This window comes from Parus major, chromosome 6 (genome assembly GCF_001522545.3).
Source record: "Parus major isolate Abel chromosome 6, Parus_major1.1, whole genome shotgun sequence".
NCBI lineage: Eukaryota > Metazoa > Chordata > Aves > Passeriformes > Paridae > Parus > Parus major.
Genome location: NC_031775.1, coordinates 21,127,083 through 21,140,372, shown reverse-complemented (window position 1 = coordinate 21,140,372; position 13,290 = coordinate 21,127,083). Strand labels below are relative to the sequence as shown.

Below are 13,290 nucleotides of genomic sequence, written 5' to 3'. Positions count from 1 at the left end.
ATTGGATTCCTCTGAGCTGCCGTGAGCCGATTCTCTCCTCTCTGGGGCTGGGAGCTGTGTCCCTCCGTGTCCGGGGAAGGCAGCTGCCTCGAGCCACTGCCGTGGGCTAGCAGCCTCTTCCCGAGCGCAGGGGATGGGGCACATCTACCCCACGGTGGGAGAGAGGCCGGAGGTGTTCGGGGTGTTGGGTGATGTGTGGCCGCCCCTTGGCCTCGGGGATGGCGCGGTGATGTTGCCCCACTTACGGTTCCCGGGGTCACTCCCGTCTAGAGGGGACATGCGAGAGCTCTCAGCGGTGACAGAGCATCACGTCGGTGGTTCCGCTGCCCCCAGGCTGGGCCGTGACCCCTCCGCGGGCTGAGCAGGGCGGAGGTGCTGCCCCTGCCCCCGGCGAGGGGAGAGGCTCCCGGACTCCTCCTCCGGCCGCTCAGGCGCCTCCAATGAGCCCCGGGGGCGCCCGGGCTGCCCTGCCCTGCCCTGCCTTCCTTCCCTCACCCCCTCCTTCTTCGATCTAAAAATGGGAGAGACCAGCCGGGCCACCGGACCGGGGCTGCCTTCCTCGCCCTCTCCTCCTCCTCCTCCCTCCCCTCTCTCCGCCTGCAGCCTCGCGCCGCCGCTCGGGAGCGGGACCCCGCGGCCCGGCGGGGACATCACTGGGGTGAGCTCCCTGCGGGCCGGGAGGGCTGCCCCATCCCCGCTTCCTTCCTGCCTTACGGTGTCCCTGTCCCTCTCTAGCCCCTGACCCGACACCCCTCGGCCTGGCATCCCCCTCCCCTTTTTCCCGGCTTGGGATTCCTGATGGGATTAGGGGGGATTTGCTGTGCGTGAGCCGGGAGCTGCTGGGTGCTACGAATCCGGCTACCGTGCGGGGGGTGCTGGGGAGCGGGGCTGCTCTGGGGGGCGCAGAATCATCCCATGCCCGCGCCCTGCAAGCCCCGTCGCTCCGGCCACATTAATTGCTCCGGGATGAGCCCCCAGGGATGTCCCTTCAGCTGGGGGTGCTCTGAATGCTCCTGAACACCCCGATCCTGGGGTGGGCTGGGTCAGAGCTGCAGGGTGGCTGTTCCCCCGCAGCCACCGGCTTCCCGCAGTGAGGACCCCCAGCAGCTGGAGTGGGACACAAAGGTCCTGGAGAGGGTGAGGGTCTAGGAGGTGGGTCCATGTGGCATTTTGGGGTGGGCCGGGACTTTCCACGGGGACCTTTCAGTGGTGTTGGGGCACTCACGGCAGCACCATTCAGCTGCTCCATTAAGGTATGGGGATGGGTGTCCCTCCTTTCTCCACCTGCCCCTTTCCATCTGCTGCCCCTCCCAGCTGGGCACAGGGGTGCCCGGGTTACCCAGGCAGAGTCACTGCCACGGTAAAAGCCTCACACCACAGCCACAAGACCAGCCACGAGGAAGCTGGGTCAGCTGGGCTGGGTGCTGGGCACTGGCATGAAGCAGTGCTCAACACAGGATTCCATCACATTGGGGTTTTTGCTCTGGGCCAGGGTCATCCCTCCTGGAAAAGGGGCATGTCATGACACCTTGGTTCCTGGCACTGCTGGCCAGGGCCGTGCTGATCCTCCTCCTCTTTCCCAGCGTCTCACCTTCCCCCTGCTGTCTGTCACCCTTCTGGTATCCTTTGGCTCCTCCATGCTCTATGGCTACAACCTTGCTGTGGTGAACTCACCAGCAGAGGTAAGGGATGGGCAGCCTCTCTGGGAGCAGAGAAAACGGTTCTGCATCCCTTCCTTGGAGGGTGGAGGGACAGCTGTCCAGCAGCCCCACATCAGAACACTGGCATTTTCCTTGAGCAGTCACCCAGAGAGGAGTGGCATGGGAGGGACATCAGAGTCCATGCTCATGTACACCAAACTGGTCCCTCTGGGAAAGCAGTGCTTGGAAAGCTGGCCACAATCTCCCTGCTCCAGCCTGAGCACTGTCTGTGGTCTCTTAAGTCATCCTTAGGCCTCTCAGGTGCTGAGACTTCTGAGCAACCAGACCAGCACATCCCAGTCATCCCCAAGCATATTCTGCCCTGCATCTCCTTTAATGCTGTTAAACCCATGATATCATCCCTATAGATCCTGTCTTCCCTTATCTTACCCTTTCTGCCAACACATCTGGTGCCTGTGTGTGTCTCTGCCATGCAGCACATAAAAGCTTTCTACAACGCCACATGGTCCCAGCGGTACGGACACGGGCTGGCCCCCGGGCCCCTGACCCTCCTCTATGCCCTGACTGTCTCCATCTTCGCCCTGGGTGGGCTGGTGGGCTCCTTGCTGGTGGGGGTGCTGGTGGAGCGGTACGGCAGGTAAGGAAGGGTGTAGTACCATGGGCCAGGGTGGTTTGGAGGTGGGGTGGGACTGGAGGAACTGCCCTGCTGCTTGTGCCTGCCAGGAATGGTGCTCTGAGCCGCAGTGCTCTCCTCGTCCTCCTGGCCGGCGGCTTCATGGGCTTCAGCCGGGAGCTGGGATCCCCCGAGATGGTGATCATCGGCCGCTCCATCACGGGGCTCCACTCAGGTGGGTGCTTCCTGGGCTGTGCTCAGCCTCTTCCTCATGGCTCACTCCCCTACAGCCATTCCTAGGGGGATGGAGAAGGCTTTGTATTCCCCACAGGCTCTCTGGAGGGGTTCTCTGGTACAGCCAGGGCCACCTCCAAGGCCATGGGGTCCCCGCTGTGGATGATGCTGGGCATGGGTGGAGGTGGACCAAGGGTCTGGCTAGGTACCCTTCTCCCTACTGCCTCTGCCATCCCAGTCCCTCCTGTGCCCCCCAGGTATCTGTCTTAGCGTGGTGCCCCTCTACCTGGGAGAAATCGCTCCCAAGAACCTGCGGGGGTTCCTGGGCCTCATGCCCAGCATCTTCATCTGCCTGGGGGTTTTCTCTGCCCAGGTCCTGGGCCTCCCAGAGCTGCTGGGCAAGGTGAGCACAATACCCCAGCCCACACATGCTGGATGCTGCTCTGCCCTCCCCATGACACATCCCATTTCAATTCCTCTCAGGACAGATTCTGGCCCCTTTTCCTGTCAGTGGTGGTTGTTCCTGCCTCCCTCCAGCTTCTGCTGCTGCACTGCTTCCCTGAGAGCCCTCGGTACCTGCTGATAGAGAGAAACGACATCTGTGGGGCCACCAAAGGTGAGGGATTATCCTGGAGGAGACTGGCTCCAGGAATAAGGGGCTGGGTGCTTCTCCAAGGTCTTCCAAGATCTAGGTGCATTCTCATGGCATTCATCCCTACCCATACCTGACAGCCCACCACAGTCCTGATGCTTCAGCCCTTCTGTCCCACCTGGCTGTGCTACAGCATTTCCATGGTGCCCAGCACTGTGCTCTGAGGCTTTTCTCCATTTCCTGTGGATGCTGAGCCTCAGCAGGGAAGCTGCTGGGGAGGCTGGGCCAGCCCCTACCCTGTGCCATACCTGAGCATCCACCCCGTGCTGGAAACACGTGTCCATGGCCCCACTCTCCCCACAGCACTGCACCGGTTTCTGGGGACCCCTGATGTACAGGATGTGATCGAGGAGATGAAGGAGGAGCAGCGGTCGCTCTCCTCCATGGAGATGGTGTCGGTCTGGCAGCTGCTGCGGGACAGCTCCGTGCGCTGGCAGACGCTCTCGGTGGTGGTGGTGAACGCCGGCATGCAGCTCTCGGGGATCGATGCCGTAAGCCCCGCATGGTCCTCGCCCGGGACACGGCTCTGAGGATGCTGAGCTAAGACCCGGCAGCTCATTTCATCTTGTGCCCCGTGGCTCCATCCCGCAGCTCATGCTGTGTCCCCTCCTCGGCAGATCTGGTTTTACACCAACACCATCTTCGAGAATGCCGGGATCCCCCTGTCCCAGATCCCCTACACCACCATGGGCACCGGTGCCATCGAGGTCGTTGCTGGGCTGATCGGGGTGAGTGAGGGACAGACAGATGGACACAGACCCTCCATGCCAGAGCCCTCCTGCCAGCTCCCAGCACCATCAGAGGGGACAGAGTGGACCCCCAAATATTATACGTGCCACAGCACAGCCCCTTTTCTGGGGGACAAATGATTTGGCATGGAAATGGGGATGGGAGACGGTATGAGACAGGCTCAATTTAGGAGTCACATCTAGGAGTGGTGGGATAATTTTAGGGTAGCAGAAAGGTTGGGTAGAGATGGCAGGCAAAGAGCAGCCTGGAGATGATGGCGGGGACTAGAAGTTCCTTCTGGCTCCCACTTTCATTGTCCCTCTGTTAGCAGAACCACATATCCCCATTTCCCCTGCCCCCAGCCAAGCACTGGCCTGGCCCCAGGCTAGCAGCCCTGCCCCACCCCAGCCAGCCCTCATTTAGCTGGAGAGTTAGCACTGGGCCAGGCAGATTTATGGCCCTTGTCCCATCTGCAAGTGTCACCCAGGGCCAGCCCAAGCCACCCGGCACTAAATCTGCTCCCTGACAATTACAGAGATGGATGGGGGTGGCTGCTTCCAGAAAACAGTGAATGAGTGAGGGGCTGCTCCCCTCTCCCATAGCCCAATCTAGAGCAGAGTGGGGTCCCCAGCCCCTCTGAAGGGTACCCCTTTCTCCCTTCCCCAGTCTGTGGGGGTGGCCCAGCCCCCTAGCAGTGGCCCAGCATAGAGCCAGATTGCTTGGGAGCAGCCCCACAAATGGCCCCCGATGGACATGCCGAGATTGGTTATAAAATTACAGGCATTTGTTCTGTTGTCAATACCCTGCCTGCTCCCACTGCTGCTGCACTGTCTGCCCATGCCCTGCTGTGCCCACTGCCCCTCAAACACCCCATGCCCCAGCACCTCTTCCTGGCACTGATGCCAATGTGGCTTCCAGATCACCCCAGCCAGCCCCAAACACGCTCTGTGGGACCCATCTCCTGCCCCATGCATGCTCACACCTGGCACTTCCCATGCCTCAGCCCCAGCCCTGGAACTCTGAGCTGCAGTTGTCCCCGATCCCCAGATGCCATCGGGAGCATCTCCCCACCTTCAGCTGGATCTGGGGTTCAGGGGTGGTCCCATCCACCTTGGAGCTCCCCGACATCCAGTCAGTCTCTGCTCCCTCCTGGCAGTGCTTCACCATCGAGAGGGTGGGCCGGCGGCCCCTCATCATCACCGGCTTCTGTGCCATGGGTGTCTGCTCGGCTGGCATCACCATCTCCCTGCTGCTGCAGGTAGGCCCTGCCCACTGCCACCCCCTGGGCCATTATCTGGGGCTCGGTGGTGGAGGGATGGGTAGAATCCTGGGGGAAGGAGTGTGCATGGAAATGAGAGGTGAGCTGGCTCTTCCAAGTCATTCAAAGTTCAAGAGAATTCAAAACTTCAAAGTTAAAGAGAAGGCAAATTTAGCACCAAGAACAACAAGAAAAAGAAAACACAAATCCCTATGAGAAAAATCCTGCTGCTCCTGTTAGCTTTTTTTCAGAAACAGTTGTTCCCAGGGAGGCAGCTTTGAAATGCCAGGGCAGGTGGAGGGTTCTTCTCCTGCTGTCTTCCAGAGCTTCCAGAGGATGCTCCCATGGCTCTGGGGATACTGCTCCATCATGAGCTGCTGAGCTTGGCTGAGGTTGACCCTCACCTGCTTCACCCCAAACCATTGCTTGTCTGCATCTCACCAATGTGTCCTTTGTGGCCACTGTCCTCAAGAGCCACCACCAAGCCAAGGGCAGACACAAAGCCATGTCCCAGAGATGTGGGGTGTGAAGCTCAGGAGCAGCCCCCAGCAGCATCCCCAGCCCAGTGTCCCCTCGCAGGCTGCCCTGCCCTGGATGCGCTACGTCAGCGTTGCCTGCGTGGTCGGCATCATCGCTGGCTTCTGCATGGGACCAGGTGGGTCTGGGGCTGGGGCAATGGGGAGCAATGGGGTGGGAAAGCGGGAGAATCCAGGAGACCAGTGGGGTTTGCAGGCAGGTGACAGGACCTGAGCCTTGGCTCTGTCCCCGTGGTCAGGCCCTGGTTTATGATGCTGTACCTCCAAGTGAAACCCCACCACAAACCCCTCCAGCCCCACACATCCCCAGGGCACACTCGACCTCTTCCTCCTTGGCCATTCCTCCAGGAGGAAGCAGAGTGAAAGCCCTGGCAGCCTTCCCCAGACCTCTGTGGAGGTGTCACCACTCCTATCACAGTGCAACTGGTGAGAATCATCCTGCCCCTAATCAAGTGCAGGCTCCAACAGCCAGGAGTGAAACCTGGACTGGTTTACCCAGTTGATGTATTAGCAGAGCTCTTAACAGATCTATAATTCATCCTCAGCCCAGACTTTATTCACTGTAATTACATCTTTAATTAGGATTTTAATGGCTCATTGTTCACAAACAATGATGAATAGGAGTTTTAAAACAAAAAAATATATATCTGTTCTGGGCGAGCTGTGAGTAAGAGTCCGTCAGGGGCTCCACTCCTCCCTCACTTCTTACACTTGGTTTTTGGTTCATCCTTTCCTTGCATTTATAAAGAGGTCCAGCCAGCCCTGTTCCAGGCAATTGGGACCCCAGCCATGTCACCATTTCAAATATAATCCCTTGCCAGATTTCTGTGTGTCTTGGAATGTACTCTGGACCTCGGATCCTGCCCCCCAACACAGGGACAGCCCTGGGACTCAGGACTTCTGGCTCAGTGACACTTGGCTGGAGATGCTGAGTCCTTCTAGAAGAAATAGCCACAACCTGTGTCCAGTTTTCAGACCACTTACAAGTTGGCTTGGGATACCACTTCCATACATTCTGGGTTTTTTCACCATACATGGGAAAAGCAGGTTGGAGAATGGCATTTCTGTGTCCTGCGGGGGATTCTGATGCTCAGAAAAGTGTTTGCTTCTTTCCTCCCCGAATCAGCCACAGTGGCAACAGAAGATGATTGATAAAAGGAATTTTTCTAAACTGCTTTGATCAAGGGAGTCTGGAAAGGGCATTATGGAGGGTGCCAGGAAGATATTTCTCTATGCCTGTGATCTCTGACATTTAATATATCAGCATTTAGAATGATTTTTGGAAGACGAGGATCCACGTGAAATGTTCTACCTTTATTTTGACTCAGACTGAAACTTTCCAGTCATGCAACTTGGGGAGCTGGCCTGAGCACCCCGTAATGTGCCAGTGTGGTATGTCAGGGGGACATCACCCACCCCAAGGCATATCCCAAAGGACACCAAGGGTAGGACACTGTTCCCCCACACTCCCTGTCTCCTCCAGCCCTCCCAGCACCACCAGTTTGAACCATGAGTCTTGCTGGCCTCCAGCCCTTTGGCCACAGGACTGACCTGGGCAGAAGGTGTTGACCCCAGGGGTACTTGACCCAGCCTGTCCCCCATACCTTTGATCTGTCCCCTCCCTCTGCAGCCGGTGTCCCCTTCCTGATGACAGCTGAGCTCTTCATGCAGTCACACCGCCCAGCTGCCTACATTGTGGGGGGCTCTCTCAACTGGCTCTGCAACTTCACCGTCGGCTTCATCTTCCCCTTCTTGCAGGTATCAGTTCAGAGGGGCCTGGGAGAGGGAGGGGATGGACACAGCCCTGCTGCTCTCCCAGGATGGGGTGCCAAGTCAGGGATTTGTATGCTCATGGCTCAGCTTAGTGCTGGACAGAGCCAGCCCATGGCAGGGTGGTGGGAGGGGACACTGCCTCGTGCCATGCCCAGTTTGGGAGTGCCTGGCTCTCTGCCTCATCCTGCTCTTGTCCCCAGATGTCAGCCGGTGCCTTTTGCTACCTGGTTTTCTGTGGTGTCTGCCTGCTGGTGGCCCTGTACGTCTACCTTGTCATCCCTGAGACCAAGAACAAAACCTTCATGGAGATCAGCCACATCTTTGCCACGCGCCGCTCTGTCCTCTCTGTCCCAGCCCATCTCATTGGGATGATGAAGCTCGATGGCTATGGGACTTTGGAGAGCAGCTCCCTGGAGGGCTCGGGCTCCAGCCTGCCCTGATCTGAGTGGGCTGGGGGCAATGGGGATGGTGGAGGAGGCTTGGGGCTGGGGAAGGATGTGGGGGCCAATTTGTTCCAACCCAGTCATCGCTGGGTCTCCCAGCACATCTCTCCATGGCACAGTCTGTGTCCACAATGAGCCCCATTGATGCACCAAGGCTGCACTGTCTGCTGGGCATGACCCCCATGCTGGAAGAGATGCCCCCACAGAGAAAAGGGAACCATCCTGAGGCAAGGGTTCTCATTGCTCCTGGATGTGGGGCCTTGGCAAGACCTTCTGGCATGAGCTGTTAATAAAGAGCATTGCCACCAGCGCCATTGTTTGGCAAGTTTAGCCTGGAATGGCAGCAAGCAGGTGTGTGCTGGGATGAGCAGGTGCTTCTCCAGTACCAGGGATGAGCAGAATGGGAAGAGGGGCTTGTCCTCCTCCCCACTGTGACTGGCTGGAAAGGTCAAAGTCACCCCACATTTTCTAGGAAGGGTGGTCAGGATGGTTCCCAGGCTCTTGCCTCTCACCCCAAGTTGGTTGTGTAAAGCTGGAGGCTGCTGCAGAAGGGACACAGAGCAGCTCTGAGCTGGGGGTGACAGTCCAGCCACTGTGCCCCTCCACAGGCTGCTGGAAGCCTCATGTGCTGGCCACACAGAGTGCTCCTGTGGGAACACTGCACACTCCCAAACTCTCTGGAGGACAGAGGGATCCAGGTTATACCCTCATCCCCTTACTGCACCCCATGAATTGCTGTGACCCCAAGGTGCTCTCCAAGCACGACCTCTCCCATGTCTCTGCTGTGAATCCTGGGGGCTGTGTTGGAGGGAGAGGCTGTCCTGTGTCCCAGGACTCCTCCACAGCAGCTCCCACAGATACCATGGTAGACCATGGGGTTCCCAGCCCCTCCAGGAGCTGTTTTTGCAGGGAAACTACCACATTTTGTTCCAGTAAGAGATAAGCCCAGGTGGTGGGGAGGGCTATGTGGCCAAAACACTCTCATGCCAACACCAACATCATTTTGTTGAAAATAATTTAGCCTCTTTTTTTTTTTTCTGGTTTCCCTCTCCATGACAGGTCCACAGGTTGGTGTTTGGTGTTTGAGGTCTCTTAGTGAGGAGCCCACCCTTCCTGCATCCCTTGTCAAAGCCTCAGGGTGCCTCTGGGTGCGTGTGGGTGCTGCACCTATGGGGACAGGGACAGGGCCATACTGGGTCCCCAGTGCCTGTCCTACCCCTTCCCTCCTCAGCCCCCAGCTCGGGGCTCTCCTGCATCTTGAGCCGTTTAAAGGACATCAGTCAAAGCAGGGTCACGGCTCCGCAGCATCAGCCGCTTCCCACTCCGCCTCCCTCCCGACTCGGCTGCTCTCGGCAGCAGAACAGAGCGGTAAATATGTGCAGCATTACATATGTATAATGGAGTGTAAATAACCCCAAAAAGTGCATTGTAAATAGACTCCAAGTTTATCCTTTATTAATGAGGCACTGAGTGCCCTGCTGTTTTAGAGCAGCGAGACTTTGATAATATCAAAACCTAAATTACACTTGTGTCTCTCATTCCCAGCAAACGACAGCATCATTTCAGGCCTCTTTGCCACTTGTATTTATTTATTCTGGTATTTATCTATCTCTCCCACCCAGCATGTGGGGCAGCTTGGAGGATGCCCCCTGCCCTCCATGTGGGAAGCAATGGCCCCCCAGGGACCAGCCCCCATTCCTGAGGTTCTAGCACAGCCAATGCTTTGGAATGTTCCCTTATGGCCAAGGATTGCTCTAAGTGGCCAGTGAGATGGGGCAGACCTGGGCAATGTGGGGTCAGGACCCATTTCTGTCAGGATTTTGGATGCCACCAGAGCCAGAAATGCCCTCTTTCCAAGGACTGGGGAGTCACTGGCAAAATTCTATGGTGTGTTTTGGATGCATTTGTTCCTGGGGACTCATTTGAGAGTACCATGTCCAAGGGCATGTCCATCCTCTTTTCCATCAGGGCCTGGGGGTAGAGGAACCCCCATGCTCACAGAACACCAGCAACTCATCAGTTTTTTCTGAGGCTACTGGGGCAAGACTTTTTTTTCTTTTGGGTTGTAGTTCAAGCTGCCCCATGCCACTGACCTGGTACTCTTGCAAAAGAAGGATTTGGGCTTCCTCTCTGCTTGTCTTGCCAGGGAGGCATTCCCAGCTGCTCCACTGCAGGCTTCTCAGGAAGGATATGGCTGGATGAGCTCTGAGCTGCTTTTCCACAAAAATGACAAAATCCAGTTCCCTGGATTAACACCCCCAAAAGCACTGGTTCTGTCTGGTGAGGATACGGCTGTATTCTCTAGCAGTGTCCAAGCAGATCTGGAAAGACTGGAGAAGGTGCAAAGAAGAGTCTGAGAAATTATTTGGACACCTGGAAATGCTGCTGATCCTCTTAAGGTTTGCAGAAATGAAGGTTGTTTTCTCCAAATGCACAAGTGCCTTCTCCTGATGCTAAAGGGTGGGTGGGTTCAAGTGCTGAGGTATTCACATGGAGGGCTGGGGCTCAGCCCAGGACAATGTGGAATGGGAGAGAAGACCCTGGTTCAAACTCTCCAGATGCTTTGAATGGGGATCCTCAAGGCAATGGTCATGGCCCATCACTGGGTATCTGCAGATCCTTCATGGAAGCTCTCTAGGAGCTCACCTGGCTCAAGGTGAATGGTCACATCCCAAGTGGAAAGCTGATTAAGGCTTGCTGGACACACCCTGGTGTCCCTGTGCAATCACTGGGGATTGATGAGGCCACAAGTGGCCGCAGACCATGGTCAGACAAGCCAAAGAGCATTCATACCCTGCCAGTCCCCTCAGTCCCCATGGCTCCAGCAGAGATGGGCTCCAGGGGGCCCACCAAGCCTTTGAGGCTGAACTCTTCTCACACTGGTTTCACCAGGTGTTCTAACAGCAAACCATCCCTGTCACCACAATGGGGATGCCTTCACTCCCCACAAATCTCACCTGGCTGCAGAGCCTCCACCAGGGCCCAGTTTGACTGAGGTAGGTTCCTGTGTGCTCCACCTCCTCTCTTATTCCATGTGGGAAAAGTGGCTCTGGGACAGCACCCTGTTGCCCCACAGAGGTTGGTGCAGAATTTGTTCCTGCCTCTTGTGTCACTAAGATTGTCCATGCTCCCAGTTTAGCAGCCATGGGAGAAGGGCGCTGGACACAGGGAGCATTGCCTGGGTTAGCTCGGTTTGTAAATAGACCCCGTGTTTGCAGCCTGGGCCCTGGATGTATTCCAGGGGTCCAGGGACTGATTCAGGGATTTGGAGGTGGATGAGAGGCCTGACATGACCCTGCAATCCATACCTGCAGCCTAGGAAGCCAATCATAACCTGAGCTGCATAACAAGAGGTGTGACCAACAGATCAAGGGATTCTGGCCCTCTAGAACACTCCAGTGATTCCCAGCTGGAATAATGCATCCACCTCTGGGGTCCTCAGCACAGGAAGGACATGGACCTGCTGGAACAAGTCCAGAGGAGGCCATGAAGATGCTCAGAGTGCTCTCCTATGAAGACAGGCTGAGATGGCTTAGGTTGTTTAGCCTGGAGAAGGCTCTGGGGAGGTTTCACTGAATAAAGGGGCTACAAGAAACTGGGAAGGGACTTAGTACAAGGGCATGTGGTGATAGGACAAGACAGAATTGTTTATACTGGCAGAAAGCAGGTTTAGATCAGATATTAGGGAGAAATTTTTTGCTGTCAGAGTGGTGAGGCACTGGCACAGGTTGCCCAGAGAAATTGTGGATGCCCTATCCCTGGAAGTGTTCAAGGGCAAGTTGGCCAAGTGGCTGCCCTGGATCCATGAGCACTGCTCACAGTAATAACTGCCAGGGTACAAGTCACCCAGAGGGAAATGATGGCACACCCAAAATTAGGACACCACTCACTCACCCACCCCTCCCTGGCAAAAGATGAAAATTCTTCTCCTGTTTTGACACAGCAGAGGAATCTTTCAGCACCATTCCAGGGCATCTTCTAGCTGGGAAGGGGGATTTCATTAAGGAATGGGACCTCTTGGAACCTTCTCCTGTTTTTTCTTTGCCTGATGGTGTCAGGAGTTTCCCAGGGAATGGAACAGGACACTGAAACAGTGTAGGTGTGTCCATTCCAGGTGTCACAGCCCCATGGACACTTCTGTGCTATGATAAACCTGGCTCCCTCCTCACTGAAAGTTATCCCTTTGTGGGTACTCCCCAAGCTGAGACCACAGCTCATCTCCTTAAAGTGCAGAGCCAGGTCCAGCCTGCAGCTCTCATGGACTCTGATCAACAGTCTTTCTGCAGGTAAAAATCTAAAATGGGTGGGTTTTTTTACTCTGTTCTGGGTAACAGGCAGTCAGCTGAAACCCAGCACTTCAGAGGGGTGGAGAACAGTGATTCGTATCTTTTAAAAGTCTCAATTATTCCCCCGGCATCAACCTCAGAAAAAAAATATATATATAATGAAAAATACTTACAATTGGGTGGGGGAAAGTGTTTCTTACTGTATGAGAAATATATGGATGGCTGCAGGCCCTTGGCTGGTGCTCTGCAGGTCTCTGCAGCAATGGTGGGCTGCCAGGACTAGTCCAGGCTGGGTGGCCGGAGCGAGGGTGCCCGGCGGAGGGTGCACACCAGCAGATGGCACTCCCAGAATTTATTGCTACAGCAAGCTGCCTCTCAGAGAGCAGTCATGTAGGAGATGTCCTATTATATGGGCAGTTGACTTTAATAGTCATTGTGTGCTTAAAGCACAGCAAAACAACAGTGGGAAAAAAAAAAAAATCCCCACTCCACTTGGATGGCCCTTTTCCCCCCAGCCCTGCTAGTCTATTTGTACAGTAAATTAAAAATATGAATCACTTCTCTCTACTGCCTCCCCAAACACTCATCCTGTCAGGCTCTGTGTTGTCTTCATTTGTATTACCTTAATTTAATGTTAATTATGTTCTTCATTTACAAAGAACAAGCATTTACACTCCCTGTCTGGGGATTTTCCACACTCGCAGTCTCCACAGACTGGAGGAAGGGGAGCGGCGGAGGCGGCGGTGCCGGGGAGGAGCTGGTACAGGGCCGTGGGAACGGGGGGAGCAGGGGTGTCCCCCCCGAGCGAACCGGTAACGATCAGCACTATTGCCTTTCGATTTATGAAACCGTATGGCTGCCTGTGCTTAAATCCCCCCTAATAAATCCTTTTTAAAAGGTCCTCGGCCAATGCAGGGCAGTGATTTATGGCGGGGAGCTGGAGCAGAGGGAGGTTTGGTGGCTGGGTTTGCTGCCGGGGGTGTTGGGGATGTCACAGCGTCGGGAGTCTGACCACTGCTGGGCAGTCCTAAGAAAATTTCCTGCACACTTTTCCCTGGTGTCTGCAGACTTGTTGGATGCTGCCGGTGATGGGATGACCTGTTTG

At 56.0% G+C, this 13,290-nt stretch overlaps 1 protein-coding gene across 1 annotated transcript; it reads left to right on the top strand.

The window, feature by feature from the left end:
* Positions 1-133: 133 nt before the first annotated feature.
* LOC107206572 (solute carrier family 2, facilitated glucose transporter member 9-like) lies at positions 134-9,538 on the top strand. Its single transcript, XM_015632467.3, has 13 exons — positions 134-317; positions 432-658; positions 1,584-1,682; positions 2,138-2,298; positions 2,385-2,509; positions 2,766-2,911; positions 2,992-3,124; positions 3,464-3,651; positions 3,778-3,888; positions 5,046-5,147; positions 5,727-5,802; positions 7,314-7,441; positions 7,657-9,538. Exons 1-13 carry the CDS (start codon positions 134-136, stop codon positions 7,894-7,896), a joined length of 1,920 nt encoding a protein of 639 aa, XP_015487953.2. The 3' UTR covers positions 7,897-9,538.
* The last annotated feature ends 3,752 nt before the right edge of the window (positions 9,539-13,290 follow it).